This window comes from Grampus griseus (genome assembly GCF_964374135.1).
Source record: "Grampus griseus genome assembly, chromosome: 10".
NCBI lineage: Eukaryota > Metazoa > Chordata > Mammalia > Artiodactyla > Delphinidae > Grampus > Grampus griseus.
Window position 1 is genome coordinate 102992453 of NC_139004.1, and position 19071 is coordinate 103011523.

The following is a 19071-nucleotide window of genomic DNA, read 5'->3' on the forward strand; positions in this document are numbered from 1 at the left end:
CATGATGAAACTTGGTCCTTGTATCTCACAGCATAATTCACCTCTAGACTGATCTCTGACACGCATTTACTGCAGTAACTGGAACCCTCTGTGTAACCCCCCTCGTGGTGCGCGGGGGCAGAGTGCTGTCCGATGGAGAAAACAACACCCGTAGCCGCGTGGGGAGACTTGCTATTAGCTGGCTGCTCGGACAGGGAAGTGAAAACTCCCTGCTTTAAAAAATTCTCCACAAGGCCTGTAACTCTGATGATTTTTGAGGCTTTTGCCCTGATGGAAGAGCAGGATAGAAAGGTCAATTCAGTCACCTGACGTTTGTAAGCATCCATCACATGGAGCAGGCCTGGCAGCTGTCAGAAGAGACACAGACAAGAGGGAGGCAGGGTGTCTGCCCCTCGATGGTCCCAGGAGCATGGGGAGGGCCACGGGCAGAGGCAGAGCAGCCTTGCCAAGAACAGTGCCACTAATTCACACAAACCACCTCGAGGAGATGGCGTTTCTGCCAGACCCTGAAGGATGCGTTGTCCAGAGGCAGAGGCTTAAAAGCAGAGGGAAGAGCGTAAACAAAGTGCAGAAGGGAGGCTTGTTCAGGAATGACCCTCAGAGCCCAAGGCTGGGGCTGGGAGGGATGTGGCTGCAGAGGCCGGCTGGGGCCAGCCTGAGAAAGGTCTAAATGTTTCCACAAATAGATTCCGGTGCTCACTTTCTATATTTGACTTCGCCTGACCTGTCAAACTAAAGCAACTTCTGAATACAATTTGACTTTTTTAAAACACTTGATGGGGGTGCTTCCCTGGTGGCACAGTGGTTAAGAATCCGCCTGCCAATGCAGGGGATACAGGTTCGATCCCTGGTCCAGGAGGATCCCACATGCCGTGGAGCGACTAAACCCGTGTACCACTACTACCGAGCCTGTGCTCTAGAGCCCGTGAGCCACAACTACTGAAGCCCGCATGCCTAGAGCCCGTGCTCTGCAACAAGAGAAGCCACCACAATGAGAAGCCTACGCACCGCAACGAAGAGTAGCCCCCGCTCACCGCAACTAGAGAAAGCCTGCGCGCAGAAACAAAGACCCAATGCAGCCAAAAATAAATAAATTTTTATTTTTTATTTATTTTTATTTTTTTTTTGCGGTACGCGGGCCTCTCACTGTTGTGGCCTCTCCCGTTGCGGAGCACAGGCTCCAGACGCGCAGGCTCAGCGGCCATGGCTCACGGGCCCCGCCGCTCCGCGTCACGTGGGATCTTCCCGGACCGGGGCACGAACCCGTGTCCCCTGCATCGGCAGGCGGACTCTCGACCACTGCGCCACCAGAGAAGCCCATAGATTTATTTTTTAAAAAATAAAATTAAATGAAATTAAAAAAAAAAAGGTTTTTAAAAAAACCCACACTTGATGGAAACGCCAAGTATATTTACGAATGTACATCGTCATTTCAGAAGCAAGCATAATATATTCAAAAGTGTAACTAATACTATGAGAGCTGAAGTTTTATCTCACAGAAACATTTTTCAAAGAGAGAACCCCGGTACCATATTCAAATCGGTATTTTCATAACAGAGCATCAACAAGAGCTCACAATTGGGTTTGATGAGGTGGAGCCCAGAAGGTTCTATGTTTCTCAAAACTTTACTAGTAAGAGTCTGCATCTAATTCGTTTCCTACTTGATTCTTCATAAAAGTAGGATTGAAAGCCTTCAAAACGAGGAGTTAACGTTTTCTCATAGCAATAGGATATATTAACCTAAAATTTTTTGGACTATCTTTTTAAAGAACTTGTTTTAGAAGATTAAGATATATTTTGGATTAAAGTAGTTTGTCTCATAATGAGCTCTCATGGTACAAATGACAAAAGATCTTCCTTGAAACACAAAGCATCTTAAAATGCATGACCTTGAGCAGCACCCTTCTCCTCGGTCTACTACCAGAGGATTTCAAAGGGTTCTGTCATCAAGACACAGCCCCACTCTTTCCTGCTCTCCTGAGAAAGGGCTACCCGAGAAAGCTCTCAGAAAAAAGTCAAAATGGAAACCAGCCCATTTTAAATACCTGGGTTTTTAGTAAGGGCCTCATGTATTCATAAGGCTCATATAGACTCTTCAAATTATTTTAAGCTTTCCAGAAAGTTACCCGCCAGAAGAGCCAACTGCAGCGTGGGGAAGCTGGTAAAGTGCACACGTAACTGCATGAGCAATAGAACCACTTTAAGCAAACCATCTAGGCATATCTTTTTCTGCATTTTGAAGAAGGAAATATATAGTTTTCCAGGAAAAACCATCCAATAGCTGACTAATACACCCCTTGCTAGTTTGCCATAATTCCAGAAATCATTTTCATCTAAATTCAGATTACTCATGGTATCTGTGATGACATGGTTTTCAAAAACAAGCATTTCCACAATGAAAATTTAGCGCAGATTTTAACTGAGGCCAACATTCTTAAATCTTTGCAACTCAAGTTAAATTAGGGTCAGCATTAGCCAGAGGGTCCAGCAGTCTGACGGGTTCACCTTTAGTTCCCAAGGAAGAACACACCCTAGGCAATATTTTAAGAGTCCCTCCCCACGCAGAAGTGCAGGCTGTGTGAATGTGCACTGGGCCATTGTGTGTGTTTGCAAGGAGGGGAAGCGAAGAGAGTAGAAAGAGACGGTCCTTAGACTCCAAATGCATGAGGACAGGGTGACCCCAGCACAAGGACGGCCCCTCAGTAGCCTGCACGGCCAGCACAGAGACCTGTTGAGGGTGGAGCTGGAATACTGCAGGCTACTAAAGGAAGATTTTGAGCATTATTAGGGCACTAGAGTGAAAAAGGACCCCTTGCCACTTATTTCAGTAATAATAATCCCTATCATTATCATTTATCGAGCACTTAAATGCCTGGCACAGTATCCATCTCTCTCAAGTGTCACAACTGTTATTAGCATCCTCATTTCATGAATGAAGAAAACAGACTCAGCACTCGCCTCGGCAGCACAGATACTAAAATTGGAACGATACAGAGAAGATTAGCATTGCCCCTGCGCGAGGATGACACACATATTTGTGAGGCATTCCATATTTTTATAGCTGATTCACTTTGTTACAAAGCAGAAAGCAATTACACTCCAATAAAGTTAAAAAAACAAAAGAAATGATGGTCCCATCAGCCAAACACCTTTGAAAAAAAAAAAAGTAAACAGCCTCAGAGAAGTGACCCAACTTGCTTAAAATCATGGGGTGTGGGCTTCCCTGGTGGCGCAGTGGTTGAGAGTCCGCCTGACGATGCAGGGGAGACGGGTTCATGCCCCGGTCCGGGAAGATCCCACATGCCGCGGAGCGGCTGGGCCCGTGAGCCATGGCCGCTGAGCCTGCGCGTCCGGAGCCTGTGCTCCGCAACGGGAGAGGCCACAACAGTGAGAGGCCCGCATACCGCAAAAAAAAAAAAAAAAAAAAAACATGGGGTGATAATAAGTTGCAGGGATAGGATTTGTCTGCAGGAGGACCTTTACTTTATTTTAAGCAAAGAAGACACCTGGGAAATCTTTGTATAGATGGAATTAACTCAAAAGTTTTTTTTTTGTATTTTGGCTGCATTGGGTCTTCATTGCTGTGCGGGCTTTCTCTAGTTGCGGTGAGCAGGGGCAACTCTTTGTTGCGGTGCGCGGGCTTCTCATTGCGGTGGCTTCTGTTTGTTGTGGAGCATGGGCTCTAGGCGCGCGGGCTTCAGTAGTTGTGGCACGTGGGCTCAGTAGTTGTGGCATGCAGGCTCAGTAGTTGTGGTGCGCAGGCTTAGCGGCCGTGGCGCATGGGCTTAGTTGCTCCGCGGCACGTGGGATCTTCCCGGACCAGGACTCAAACCTGTGTCCCCTGCATTGGCAGGTGGATTCTTAACCACTGCGCTACCAGGGAAGCCCTTTTTTGTGTATTTTTATTCTTTATGTCTCTGATGATATTTTTCTCTCTATTGTCTTACTGAGGGATGATGACCATTGTAACTCTGTTACTTGGCTCTCCCAAACTGTCGCTTGTGCAGCTAATTGGAAGTATGATATAGAGAGAGGCTACACGAATGTTACCAATAATGATACAATACGAAAATGAAAAACAATGTCCTTGCACTGACACAAAGGGATTACAGTTTTCTTGGGATGTAATAGTGACAGTTTACCACGAGCCCTAAAGACAGTCTACCTATGGCTCCACTGAGGCTGATCACATCTCTAATGCAGCCCCCTGCTTCTCTCTTCCTATGTGTGAGCCAGGCGCTGGGTACCAGTCCAGGACCAGGACCAGTTGTCCTATCAGCCTATTAGTTAGACACTGTGTCTCAGTGTCCATGTCCCAATACCCTCAGGGGTTTACATCCTCTAACAGAGCCTGAAAGGACAGGGCGAACACTGGTGGAGTAGAATCCTGAGGCTAACCGTCCCATGCATGGCTGCTCTTCAACTCAGGGGGTCCTCAACAATTTGTCCGCCGCTTTGGCTGATGTAGAAAAGAGTAAACCAAACAGTTAAAATTCCTTTGCCCAGATAGTTATGGAAATCAGCAAAGCCTTGGATTTTTCGGTTGCTAACCAAGGGGAGTCTGTGCCATTGCTGACAGTTCATTTTGTACCTGGATCAACGCCACAGATGAGGTACAACAATTTCTATCCACGCAAAAAGAAAAGTGGATTATCAAGGAAGACTATCAAGGAAGACTCAGGCAGTTGTTGGGACGTGTTTTCATGGTCGGACCTGGAAAAATCCAGATGGTGCCTTGAGAGTGTCCTCCACCTCCTCCGTGTAGTAATCTGTTATGCTTGTATGTTGCACAGCTTGATTTGTTTATCCAGAGTCTTAAATCTACAGAGCCACTGTCCTAACAAATGTTCCAACAAATGACTTAGAGACAAAACCAGAATGGACTTATGCTGATGGACATGCAAACTGAAAATCAGACCCACAGATAAAATCTTGTCTTCAAGGAGAAACAAGCACAGTAGAGGACATCTGGATCACACTCACGGTCTCTCCTTTTGCTTTGGCTGATAGAAGACCAAAGGGGAGAGTGAGAAAATATAAAAGGTCTGCACCCCTAAGAAAAAACTATTTTTACTACAGGTATTGTAACAAGCCAACATCAGAACTGGTTTTCAACCTGATTAATCAGTCGGTGACAACCTGCTTCAGTGAACTTGACTCTGGAGCAGCCGGTTAGCTGGAGCCTTGCCCCTAAAGACAGCCAGTCAGAAGCTGACTCATCTCTGACCCCTCTGCCGAGGCTGACTTGACACTCCTGCCTCTGCAACGAACACAAACCACACGTCTAAGGTTGACAACACACCACTCCCACCTTTGTGACAACACTAATCCAAAACAAACTCCTGCCCACAATCTTATGATTATCCATCTGCTTTGCCCAATGAGAAGGTCTCTGACCAGCTAACCCTCCTGCACGTAGGTGAGCAATAACGTCAGCGCTTTTGATTTCAGATGCTGAGCAGTGGTCTTATCCTTTAACAGCAGCCAGTAGTCAGCATTTAATTGAGAAACAGACCAAATTCATATTCACTGGTGAAGTGAGATATTAGAGCATTAAAGTAACTCCATGTAATCTTTCTCTGCCACATTTGGACTCATCCTGTTCCTGGTGCCAAGTGTATCATTCTCCTTTTTCTTCATTTGACTAATTCCTACCTGTGGTGTGAGTTAGTTAGCGTTTGCATAGGTGTTACCATGTGTCCACATAGGTGTGCACTTAGCCCTATGTATGCACGGTTATCTGTCTGTACCTTGTCCTAGGCCATCACTCCTTCTGGGCTCAGTGTGTGTCTCCCATCCCTGGGTCCTCAACACTCAGCCCAGGGTCTGACAAATCTTATGCCCCAACAGGTATTCGTTGAATCAAACTGCAGTATGATAAGAAAACGCAGTATCTCTCTGATGGAAAGTATTAGTCTCTCTGACACCCATGTTACTCAATTGAATTGTACCTGTTATTTTAAAAGACTTACTTTCCCCTGAATTTTTTCTCCCTTCAATTCTGAGAAGACCTCTCCTCATTTTCACTCAGCTCCTAAATAACTGTTTTCACTCAGGAGTCTCTTGATGCTTCTTCTCCCCTCGAGCCCAGGGCTCTTGCTACCTCCTTCTTCCTACTTCTTTCAATGTATAATTTTGAATTTCTACACTATATTTTCTCTCCTCAATATGTGTGTTTCCCCCACCCCTTTACATTTTTCTTACCTTAACAGCATGCTTTGTAATTTTAATTTTTAAAATTTTTTTCATTGTGGTAAAAAACCTTAACATGAGATTTACCGTCTTAACAAAATTTTAAGTGCACCATACAGTATTGTTCCTTTTTTTTTTGCTGTGGTGTGAGGTAATGGGCTGAACACATTTGATGGAAGGTTCATCTTTCCCCACTGAAATTGCCCTGACACCTTTGTCAAAAATCAACTGAGTAAAAATGTAAAAATTTATTACTGAACTCTTATTTCTGTTCCATTGATATATATGTCTGCCATTGGTTTTATACCACTATAGCTCGATTACTGTAACTCTAGGTTTTAAAAATGGGTTAAATAAGTCCTCAAACTTTCTTCTTTTTCACAATTGTTTTGGCTATTCTAGGTTCTTTGCATTTACACATAATTTTAGGACCAGCTTGTCAACTTTAAAAAACGATGAATCTATAGATCAATTTGGGGAATATTGCTATCTTAACAATATTGAGTCTTCAAATCCATACACAAGGAATATGTCTCTATATATTTAGCTCTTTTTAATTTATTTTTATTTTTTTCAAACAAATGCAGAAGGAACCACTTTTTTAAATTAATTAATTTGTTTATTTATTTGGCTGCATCGCCTCTTAGTTGTGGCACAGCGGATCTTTGTTGCAGCATGCGGGCTTCTCTAGTTGAGGTGCGTGGGCACCAGAGCACACAGGCTCAGTAGTTGCGGCGTGTGCGGGCTTAGTTGCCCCGCGGCGTGTGGGATCTTAGTTCCCCAAACAGGCATAGAAACCACATCCCTTGCATTGGATTCTTAACCATTGGATTTTTAACTACTGGACCACCAGGGAAGTCCCCTATGTAGCTCTTTTTTAACTCTCTTGGGAGTGTTTTATAGTTTTCTGTGTATGATTCTCACACTTTTTGGGTTGAATTTATTCATACATATCTTACTCATTTCGATGTTATTGGGAAGTATTGTTTTTCCAGTTTCATTTTTGGAATGTTCATTGCTAGCACATATAAATACAAATAAATTTAAAATTTTTATTTATTTATTTGGTTGCACCAGGTCTTATTTGTGGCTCGTGGGCTCCTTAGTTGCAGCTTGCCTCCTCCTTAGTTGTGGCATGTGGGCTCCTTAGTTGCTGCACGTGGGCTCCTCAGTTGTGGCATGCATGTGGGATCTACTTCCCTGGCCAGGGATCACACCCGGGACCCCTGCATTGGGAGCATGGAATCTTAAGCACTGTGCCACCAGGGAAATCCCACAATTAATTTTGTATGCTGATTTTGTATCCTGTGACTTTGGCTAAAATTAATGATTAGTTCTAGTATTCTTTCTTTTTTGCTTTCTTTCTTTGACTTCCTTCCTTTCTCTCCCTCTCCCGCTCTCTGTCTTTCTTTTCTTGTAGCTTTCTTAGAATTTTCTACATGTAGGATTATATGATTTGTGAATAAAGACTATTAAACTCTTCCTTTCCAATCTGTATGGCTTAATTCTTTTTATTGCCTTATTGCACTGGCTAAAACCTCTGTTTCAATGTTAATAGGAGCAGCAAGAACAGGCACCTGTCAGTTGTTCCTGATCTTAGAAATAAGAGCTGTCTTTCACCACTACGTACCATAGCTGTAGTCTTTTCATAGATACCTTTTAATAAGTTGAGGAAATTCCCTTCTAGTCCTAATTTGTTGAGAATTTTTATTATGATAGGGGGTTGGATTTTGTTAAATGCTTTTTCTTTTTTAAAAGTATTTATTTTATATTGGAGTACAGTTGATTAACAATGTTGTGTTAGTTTCAGGTGTACAGCAGAGTGCTTCAGTTACACATATACGGTATCTGTTCTTTTTCAAATTCTTTTTCCATTTAGGTTGTTACATAATGTTGAGCAGAGTTCCCTGTGCTATATAGTAGGTCCTTCTTGGTTATCCATTTTAAATATAGCAGGGTGTACATGTCAATCCCAAACTCCCTAACTATCCCTCCCCCTACCCCTTCCCCCCTGGTAACCATGAGTTCGTTCTCTAAGTCTGTGATGTTTCTGTTTTGTAAATAATTTCAAGTCAAATGCTTTTTCTACATCTATTAGATGATCATTTGGTTTTTGTTCTATATTAATATGGTTTACTATATTAATTGAGTTTTTAAAATTAAAGCCACCTTGCATTCCTGCACTCCTGGGATAAATTCCACTTGGTCATGATATTATATATAATAATATTTTATGTTGCTGGATTCAGTTCTTTCATTTTTTTATTAAGAATTTTTGATGACATATAATCATTTTTTATGTTGTTAGACTCAGTTGCTAATTGTTTCTTTTTTTAAAATTAACTAATTATTTTTGGCTGTGTTGGGTCTTCGTTGCTGTGCACGGGCTTTCTCTAGTTGTGCCGAGAGGGGGCTACTCATTGCGGTGGCTTCTCTTGTTGCGGAGCACAGGCTCTAGGCACGCAGGCTTCAGTAGTTGTGGCACATGGGCTTCGTTGCTCCGCAGGATGTGGGATCTTCCCAGACCAGGGATTGAACCCATGTGCCCTGCATTGGCAGGCGGATTCTTAACCACTGTGCCACCAAGGAAGCCCTCTACTGCCTTCTTGCCTCCACTATTTCTGATAAGTCACTGGCTGAGCGTATTGTTGTTCCCCTCTATGTGACGTCATTCTTTTCTTGCTGCTTTTAAGAATTTTCTGGGGACTTCCCTGGTGGCACAGTGGTTAAGAATCAGCCTGCCAATGCAGGGGACATGGGTTTGATCCCTGGTCCAAGAAGGTTCCACATGCCGTGGAGCAACTGAGCCTGTGCACCACAACTACTGAGCCTGCGCTCTAGAGCCTGCGAGCCACAACTACTGAAGCCCGTGCGCCTAGAGTCCATGCTCCACAACAAGAGAAACCACCACAATGAGAAGCCTGTACAACGCAACAAAGAGTAGCCCCCGAGGCTTCCCTAGTGGTCCAGTGGTTGAGAGTCCGCCTGCCGATGCAGGGGAGATGGGTTCGTCCCCCGGTCCAGGAAGATCCTGCATGCCGCGGAGCGGCTGGGCCCGTGAGCCATGGCTGCTGAGCCTGTGCGTCCAGAGCCTGTGCTCCGCAACAGGAGAGGCCACAACAGTGAGAGGCCCGCGTACCGCAAAAAAGAGTAGCCCCCGTTCGCCACAACTAGAGAAGGCCTGTGCGCAGCAACAAAGACCCAATGCAGACAAACATAAATTCATTAATTAATATAAAAAAAAGGATTTTCTGTCTTTCAGTATTTTGTCTATGATGTGTTATGATGAGGATCTCTGTGACGTTACCTTACTTGGGATTTGATGAGCTTCTTGGAACTGTAGATTAATGTTTTTCCATCAAGTTTGAGAAGTTTTTGACAAATATTCATTTGAAAAGAGATTTCCTGCCCCTTTCCCTCTCTTTTTTCAGGATCCCCATTATACCTATATTGGTAGCTTTCATGTTATTCCATATGTCTCTGAGGCTCTGCTAATTTTTCTTCAATTTTTTCCCCTCTCTTCTTCAGATTATATAATTTCTATTGATCTATTTCAAGTTCACAGATTCTTTCTTCAGACTTCTCAAATCTGCTCTTATTCTAGGATTTCCCTAGAAGATCTCTGTTACATTTCCGGCTAGTTTTCTTATCTGCTGCTGTCCCAACCAGGACTAAAAGCTCAAGCTTAGGAGAGCTGCAGGCTTTTTCCATTTGCCACTCTGAGTGTGGGTTTTCCACCCTCTGCTCCCAAACGTATCAGACCCCTTTGGCAAACAAAGCTGCTAGGATTCACAGCTAGTCCCACTCCAGTAGAACTACCACGCTGAATGCTCTGGGCTGCAAGTCGGGGCAGTTTCAGGCCAGGATGTCACAGGCTGCCTGAAGACTGACTTCAAGTTCAGCAGTTTCGAGAAATTAAGCTCTTCTCAAATTGTTGTTTATCTTTGGTTGGTTTCCAGAGATCTGAAATTGTTGTTTTTGACAAATTTATCTCTTTATAGTTGCTTTTTGGGGAGGGGATGTCTCCCTTCTCACTTCTCCATTGCTAGAAGTCTCCTGCTTTCACTTAGATTCTGGCCCGCTGAGTGTTTACTGCCATAACAGTTCTCAGTTCAGGGGATTTTAAACACGTTTCACCTAACATTTTTTGGTATTTTCAGTGGGAGGATCAGTCTAGATATCTAGTCGGCCATACAGAGAGAGTTAATACTTTCAGTTTTTTATGACCATTAAATGAAACTTTTTATGTAAAGAATTAAGCAAAGTGTCTGTAACACGAAGGGCTCAAAGAACTTTAGTTATAATATCTGAATACTTGTATTGTAGGGATTTTACATACATTATTTTATTTAATCATATCTCTAAGAGGCAGGCATTCAAATTTTGATATTACCCCCCCCCCCAAAAAAAAAAGATTTACTAGACTAGGGCCATACCAGGTAGTAAATGATGGAGTCAGGGTCTGGTGCCTTCCCCCCTCGGTCCTGCTCCCTCCATGGTGAAGAAGATTTCCGTGGTTGCTCTTTTGGGGTGGCCTGTAGACTATCTAGGAGACCATAAGGAATTAAATCCAGGACAGGTATTAGGGAGAGGGCTCATTGCTGTACTAGTTGGCAGTGACTCCAATCACAGTGGGACACATAGAGATTCCCAAAAGCAGACAGGGCTTTTGCTAAGACAGTTAACACATGAGTGCATGGTACCTGTGTGAGTCATCGAGAAGGTTTTAGGGCTCTGTATGATATTTGCCCACATTCCAATTATATTTGCAATGAACAATTAAATCTGAACTAAGTGTACCACAAAAATACCTAAACAACTGAAATTCATTCCATTTAAAAGCTTTATACATATACTTGGGAGTTAAGTAGCAAACGTTGGGAAACTGGAACCTTTTGGATTCAATCTGCCAAGATGGTAAAATTATTTGAGAGACTGAATCTGGTCCCCAGCCCTGAATATCCAGAAACTATATTTGATGCTGCTGCAAAAGACTTTCTAACTGATGTCCCCACTGACATTTTCTTCTCACCTTTGACGCGTTCCTTATATCCTGACCTTGGCAACCTTCCTCAGACATTCTCTCATCATGTTTCTGTGCACTTTCTCACTGCTCCCTCTTGTTCTCCTAATTCTTCATCCACCAGCCGTTGTAAGCTGCTCCCATGCACGTGTCCAACTCTCAGCCCCACCCGTCCCTGCTCTTGTGGGCTCATTCACTCATCCTTCTCGCATCCTCTACTCCTAGCATCTCCTTCTCACCTCCGAACCTCTGCTTCTGCCTTTCTTTCTACTGTACTCCCCACCCTTCCCCAGCACCTCCTTTCTTGGAGCACGCTCTTTCCTCTATTTCTCTTACCCACATCTTACAGGTCCTCTAAAAATCTACTCCCTTCCATTCACTCAGTGGACGTTTGTTCATGCTGTGAAGCGTGAGCTCCAAAGGGTGTCTTGGGTGTCCTTTCCAGGCAATTTACAAAAAGATGACACTATCAGTTGTATTCCACATTTAGCCTAGTTGTGGCTCCACAGTGGGGGAATCTCATTTTGCTTCAATTGACACATCATTTTTTCCCACTTTTGACTGCCTCCAACTTTAATATAATAAGTGGATCAGCACTTCACTCCTGAGTTATACCTCCATCCCACGTAATCGATCCTAGTTTAGATGTTATCTCTACTGGGCCTATGACACTGCATAAGGTTATAACGAAAGTAACGAATATATACCCAGAGGAAAAACTCAGTTATAATCACAAGTGAGCCTCATAACTGAGGCAGTCATAAATTATGTTGCATAATGTTCTTGTTCTTAAAATCATAGAACTATTAATGTTTGAGTGCGTTAATTATTCGCTTCAGGCTGTGTAGGCAGCCAAGAGATAACGGCTTCCCTTTAGTTTAAAAAAAAAAAATGCTGCTCAAGTGCTTGGTTTGCTTTCAGCCCATATTTCTTTTTTTGGCCATCTTTTTGTTACCCAGCATCTTCCCCGTGTTGTTTTTGCCAGTTAGGCATCAATGCAGATGGGACGAAATAAAAAATTGGCATCGCCATCATTTTACCAGTCCACTCAGCCTCCTGTCTCAACCTCTTTCTTCCCATACTCATGGGAAAGTGATGGAGGGGTGGGAAGCGAGGTGACAGAGGGTGACGTTAGGGAGCGGGACGGGGATTAGACGAGCAAAGGACTTAATAGAAGGAGTGGGAAGGGTGGGGAGACACAGAGGATGTTCAGAGTCACTTTAACCCACATTAGTGGGAACAAACCAGTCTTTCACCAGTCCCTAGTGGGGGGTGCAGGACCACACATATTCATGCCAGAGAAAAGAAAAAAATGCATTCGGGTAAAAAATTACTTAATAACCTCTGTAGAAGTTTGGTGGGTGAGGCAACACAAAGAGGACTGGTATCTGTGGCATCGTCTTACGTCTGCTGCCTTTCTCTTCTGTTAGTACAGAGAATCAGTTGGTTGCAAAAGCCCACGTTTCATCGGCTGAAGGCAGCCAAAGGCTTACTGCCTTTTCACCATATTTTACTTGGTGGGTATAGAAGGATGTATCACTACTGTTCTTGCATTCCAAGCGACTTAAAAATTTGATAAAAATAACTTTGCTTTCAACAAGTCAATAGACTTTCATTTAATCTTACCTGACTGTGCTCTAGAAATTAAGAAACAAAAGAGAATTGGGGGCTAGTTGTGTATATAGTTGAACTGAAATGCAAGAGGAAGGGAGAATATTTCATTTTCACTGAGGCAAACTGCTGAGAAAAAATAAAAGGAGTTACACTCTTTTAGCTGCTTCTTACCCAGAACATAAATCTCACTGTTGACCACAGCTGTGCTGAATCGGTACTTTGAGTACTTCATGGGTGCCTGCTCTGTCCATAGATCTTGGCTGGGGTCATACTTCAGCAGCTTGTTGCTTAATCGATCAGGTTCTTCGTCAGGAAGATCCATCTGTGTGAAATTATGACAGCCAGTATAGTAACGTACCACTTAGAGATCTTCGTGAGTACCTGAATGCAATTAATCAAAGCAGACAGCCAAGGAGATAAATAGAGGTTAACCGTAGTGAGTCATACTCACAAACACACCAAATCCCATGACTTGGAGATATAAGTACACTGTCAGTATCGGAGGAATTTATATTCTACGATAATGGGGCTAAGGTGTTGGGTTATAGCAAACAATCTGTGATCTGAGCAGTGAGGCAATACATACAGCATTTTTTTTAAAAAATGAAGCACTGCAAAGCCTTAAAAACGAAACCAAGCTTTTTTGAATAGTATTTAAAGTATAATTTTATTTTACCAAGCTTTATAGTGGCGGATTAAATAATATTTGTGAGAAACTAATTTTAATAATTTATAAAGCATTTTTCTTTATAATATTTTTCTAATCCAAGTGGAACAAAATTACAAAAACATTTGAGTGTTGTAGTAATGAGAGTATTTTTATACCATAATATAGGAGTGGTCTGAATTTAATTTTAAAGATACATGGATTAATAGAAATTATTTGCAATTATTTTTATGTATTTATTTTATGTACGTATATATATATATATATATATATATATTTTAATGACTAGGGAAAGTAGAAGTTGAATACACACAGATGTATGTAGCTTTTCCTACTCCTGAACTTGAGGTGAAGTAATATTTTTTGTCTATAATGTGTTAGGACCTTCTATGACTTCAAGCTAAAGATGCTTAAGTGTCTTTTGCTTTTTGTTTTGGATGAAGGTGTTCAACAGAGAAATAATTTCCATACTTATGAAAGTTGTATGCAGTTAGTTTTAGCTCAGGGTTACAATCACTGTAGTGCAATCACTACCCCATGCTTTCTTGCAATTTAATGTATTGTATTCGGTACAGACTAGCAAAAGCTTTCGTTATGCAGTAAATACTGACGTGTTTGAAGACATTATAAATTAGGAAATACTGACTTTATTGTTTTAATTTTCCTTCTAATTTATTTAATATTTGCTTTAGTGGAAAAAAGCAAAGAAAAGCTTTTCTTTGGAGCATATTCATGCAAAATTAACTATGTAAATGAATAGTTCTGAAAAAGCTTTATTACAAATAATTTGTCAGGTTTCAGCTACTAACTGTGATTAAATCTAAGCTACTTTTTGATACATAGCATGAATTTTAAAATGTATTAAATGTGACGTTTGTTATTAAAACAAGTATGATATACCATAAAAGGCAAAATTTAAGCTTATGAAATGATTTAAAAAGCACCAGTTTTATCATGAAGCGAATCTGGCGAAAGAAGAAATCACATAGGCTAAAATAAAATTAGTTTATGTCATGGGGACAGAAAATGAGCTGGTAAGATTAATCTTTATTAGAAAGACTGGTTGGCCAGGGCAGAAGGCAGCTGGAGTGAAACTTCTGTGAGAGCCCCAAGGCGCTCGGAGGGACACGAAAGAGGAGAGAAAGGGCCTCTGTGGTCCCACTCCACTGACTTCTCCATCCTGTCTTGCGTCCCTTCTCTGGGCTTCAAGACAGTCTCTGGTTTCTCTATCTGCTGATGCCCAGCAAAGACATGAAGAGGTTAAAATTGCAATATACTTTTGTGGAAATGGTTGTGCCATCACAGGATGAACATTCTGGTTTCCCACTCAGAGTAAGAACTTTAATATGAAAAAGACCTAAGAATCCTTGCCTCAGGTCATACAGCTGTAAAGCAGAGAGAAGTGGGATGAGGATCCAGCTTCTTCGCCTCCTACTTAGATGCTCCTTACAGATAACCCCTCAGCATAAGCATCCTTCATAGTCAGCAAGGATGGGAAGGGTTATGAAGAACACAGCACAAATACTGAATGAAGTCATGCCTATGAATAACACTTTAAAATTCATTCTCCTGAGCTGCTTTAACACTTTAAAATCTTCCATTTAATATTCTATAACATAAAAGGCATTTTACCGGAATGTGAGTCATACTCTTTTAGTATTCAACAACTACATTTCTCAACAGAGCGGCCAGACTCAGCACAGCCATGCCAGTTAGGTACACAGGAAATTTCTTAACCTGAGGGGTCCAGCCTCCAATCACGTAAAGTTTATTATTCACTGTTACTACAGCATGACACGCCAACTGTAGTGGAAGGGGGGACACCCTTTTCCAAGTGTCCCTTTCTACAGAGTACTTATCAACACAGTTTGTAATAAGATACTGGTTTTTAATTTTCATCTGTCCTCCTATAACATAGAGGTCGTTATGGATGGTGCCCAGAGCGTAGAGCTCTCGAAATTCTGTTGTGCATAACTTTTCCCAAAACTGGTTTCCTCTATCATGATACCTGTAAGTTAACAGAGAGAGAACCCAGAATTAGATTTAATATAAAAACAACTTGCCAAAAAAACACACTTGTTTCTTTTCCAACGAAAACCGATATGATTTGGTTCTTCTAATTGGAGAAGAAAAAACCATTAAGATAGTGATACAGGTTTGTGTTTTTTGGGGAAAAGAAATGCTGAACAAAATATAATGTACACAGAAACAGTCAACCACACCCACCTAGAGAATTTTAGAAAAAAACAATATATTGAAAAAGTATAGATTATCCAGGGACTAGCCTTCATTTCCTAATTTTGGGAAAGAAAATTAAAAATAGGAAAGTCTTGGGCTTCCCTGGTGGCGCAGTGGTTGAGAGTCTGCCTGCTAATGCAGAGGACACGGGTTCGAGCCCTGGTCTGGGAGGATCCCACATGCTGCGGAGCAACTGAGCCCGTGAGCCACAGCCGCTGAGCCTGTGCGTCCGGAGCCTGTGCTCTGCAACGAGAGGCCGCGATGGTGAGAGGCCCGTGCGCCGCGATGGGGAGTGGCCCCCGCTTGCCACAACTAGAGAAAGCTCTCACACAGAAACGAAGACCCAACACAGCAAAAATAAATAAATTACTAAAAATAGGAAAGTCTTTCAGCAAGTCATTTGCTAAAAGAGAATATGTAAAAATAAACATAAAAAATGTCTTATTCTGTTGACTAGAAGTTTCATTTTAATACTACATTAAAGAAATGTGTTTAGAGCAGAAAATCTGGAAATATTTAAATTCAGATTTCTAATGGGATGATGCAGGATATATAGAATTTTAAGGATTGTTCTTGTGGTTCTAACTGGCTTAGAACAGAGTCAAGAGCATGCTACTGTATAAAAACCCACCTGTAGGTGTCTGCTGGGCATTTCTCAACTGTTTTAATCTACTAGGAATGGTAATTTCAGTAATTTCTACCACAAATAATTAGGTTGGTCTGAGAAGAGTCTTGGGAGAAGAGCAGGGACACTAGGTGATATGGTCTCTCAACACCTCCTAGAGTCCAACACATTAAGTAATTATCTGAGTGTGTGCATGTGTGTGTGTGTGTGTGTGTGTGTGTGTGTGTAGCATTACATGGTCACCAAGTGGATGAGTCTGTGCCCATCTTCTGTCTTGCCTGTTGACAATGGCAAGTCTATTTTCTCAAATCATGATCGGGACACATAGTCCAGGACAAAAGTACCCATGGGGACAGTGGGATAAAATATGTGAAATTATTTCTGTCCTAGAAAATCCAGAAAGTATAATTGGAATTCAAAACTAAAACAAAACAAAAAACAAAAACCAGAATAAATATGGAAAATAAGAAAAAAAATTTGTTGTTTGGAAACAAATTTTGCATCAGACATGTGACAGTTAATCGTATTACAGAAGTTTTCCCCATTGTTCTAGGCCAACTCTTATGGAAACCAAAGTCCCTAGCAGCACAGGTGATATTTTCACCACTATTTTTAATTGTTCTGGATTTCAGAGGGGAAGGGACAATTAGGTGTCTACAGGTGGGGGCTACTGAAGCAAAGACAATGAATATATAAATAGAACTAAAAAATGGGTTTTGGTTTTCTGAGGCACGGTTTAAGAAAATAGGCCAGGAACAAGATAAATCCCACGAAGGATGGGAAGTACATGTTTGCTGGACAACTTGCTAATTGGATTTTTGTTTTAACATTTTGAATTAAAAATGGGGAGAGAAAATGCCCAGATGAAACTATAAAACTTATTATTTCGATATGACATAAAGAAGAAAATAATAGTGGCAAAAGCATTCAGTGTTCACGGAGGTTGACAGTTTAAAGACAACACTTACATCCTCAGCTGTTTGTCTACCAAAGTACGAGAGTTAAAAGAGATGGAAAGGTGTATTTTTTTTAAAAAAGAAACAACCTGCTATAATGCTAATCTACTTCCTCTTTTAAGTCAAAAAGAAATATATCTGCATGGAAATGTGTAAACTACAGAGTAGAGGCACGCTGAAGAGCATCTTGGCAAAGGTAATTGGGGTAAGGAGCAGAGATGATGTGGCAGGAGTGGACCAAAGACAGTGACCTCGGGTGGTACTGTCAGACCTTAACTATGCAGACAGCACTGGGAGTCTCATGTAAGCCTCAAGCAGTGCTTCTGATAATCTCTTTATTTGCCTTGCTGACAGTTTCACTATTGCGAGAAGTGAGGAGGGCAACTGATAGTTTTACCCTAATTCTGACCAACGTGGAAGAGCTGTTGGTGATGGGAACCGGCGTGAGTTCAAGACAGGAAAGAAGGGAAACGCGCGGTGTGTAGTTAGACACACGCATAAAAAGGGAAGCAGGCATTCAAAAACAGTTAAGAGGAAAGACTTTCAAGGATGAAAACACACTTTTTGAGAGGGTTGGACGTTTGTTAACAATTAACTCTGATGGCAGAATTGTGGACTATCCTTATTTTATTTTTTAAATTTTATTAATTTTATTTTTGGCTGCATTGGGTCTTCGTTGCTGCACACGGGCTTTCTCTAGTTGCGTCAAGCGGGGGCTACTCTTCATGGCAGTGCGTGGGCTTCTCATTGTGGCGGCTTCTCTTGCTGCGGAGCACGAACTCTAGGCGTGCGGGCTTCAGTAGTTGTGGCTTGCGGGCTCTAGAGCTCAGGCTCAGTAGTTGTGGTGCACAGGCTTAGGTGCTCCATGGCATGTGGGATCTTCCCGGACCAGGGCTCAAACGCATGTGCCCTGCATTGGCAGGTGTATTCTTAACCACTGCGCCACCAGGGAAGCCCTGCACTACCTTTAAGAGGAAGAAAATAGGTATCTAAAGAACCTGAGGTTCTGGTACAGGAGGCTCTAAGGTGAAAAGAAGGGCACCCAGCCAAGAGCAAGTAGGAAACAAAGGTCAGGGACCCAGAGGATCCGTCCCAGGAGAAACATGCCCCCTTTCCCACAAGCACCTGAGGGCCTGTACCTGTTGCTGCTCAGTGACAGCCTGTCACCGCAGGCAGAGGGCCAGTCACTATCCAGGGCTTGTGTTCCCGCCCCCACTTCTGGGAAGAAGGGACACTTGCTCAACGTGTGAAGGTGACAGCAGGACGGGCCGAGAGCCTGAAGCACATACTGCAATGAGGAGAGATGACAGGAAAATAGCAGACCTCTCATTCCTTCTCTGTCCCCACTTTGCTGTCGAGAATCACTTACCGACTGACTGAAAAGTCTGAGAAACCGTGCTACGAGGGCCCAGAGAGGGGAGGGAGTGCAAGGAGAGTTCAAGGACCTACACGTACAACTCTTACTCACCCAGGTAGATTTAAGGGTTGAATTCTTGCTGAGTAACAGGAAACAAATCTTTCTGTCCTCACACACAACACCTAGACATACACTACTTCTTAGCAGATACTCCTGTTCCTAGACATACACTACTTCTTAGCAGATACTCCTGTTCCTCTTACAGTTCTAGGGTTGAAGAATTCTTAGGCTACAAACATTTTACACTATTAGAGGTTTAGCAAAGACCCACTCGTTAAGGGTACAGAATGAAGGACTTCCCTGGTGGCGCGGTGGTTAAGAACCCGCCTGCCAATGCA

General features: G+C 42.4%; 1 protein-coding gene across 2 annotated transcripts in view; it reads right to left on the reverse strand.

Annotated features, from left to right (window-relative positions):
* KBTBD12 (kelch repeat and BTB domain containing 12) overlaps positions 1-19071 on the reverse strand; it is a 55824-nt gene that overhangs the window by 26353 nt on the left and 10400 nt on the right. For both annotated transcript variants that reach the window (XM_082663806.1, XM_082663807.1), the window contains exons 3-4: positions 15235-15505; positions 13002-13152 (exon numbers count right to left, since the gene is read on the reverse strand). In XM_082663806.1, the coding sequence (XP_082519932.1) occupies positions 13002-13152; positions 15235-15505 (422 nt within the window). The remainder of the gene's footprint in view (positions 1-13001; positions 13153-15234; positions 15506-19071) is intronic.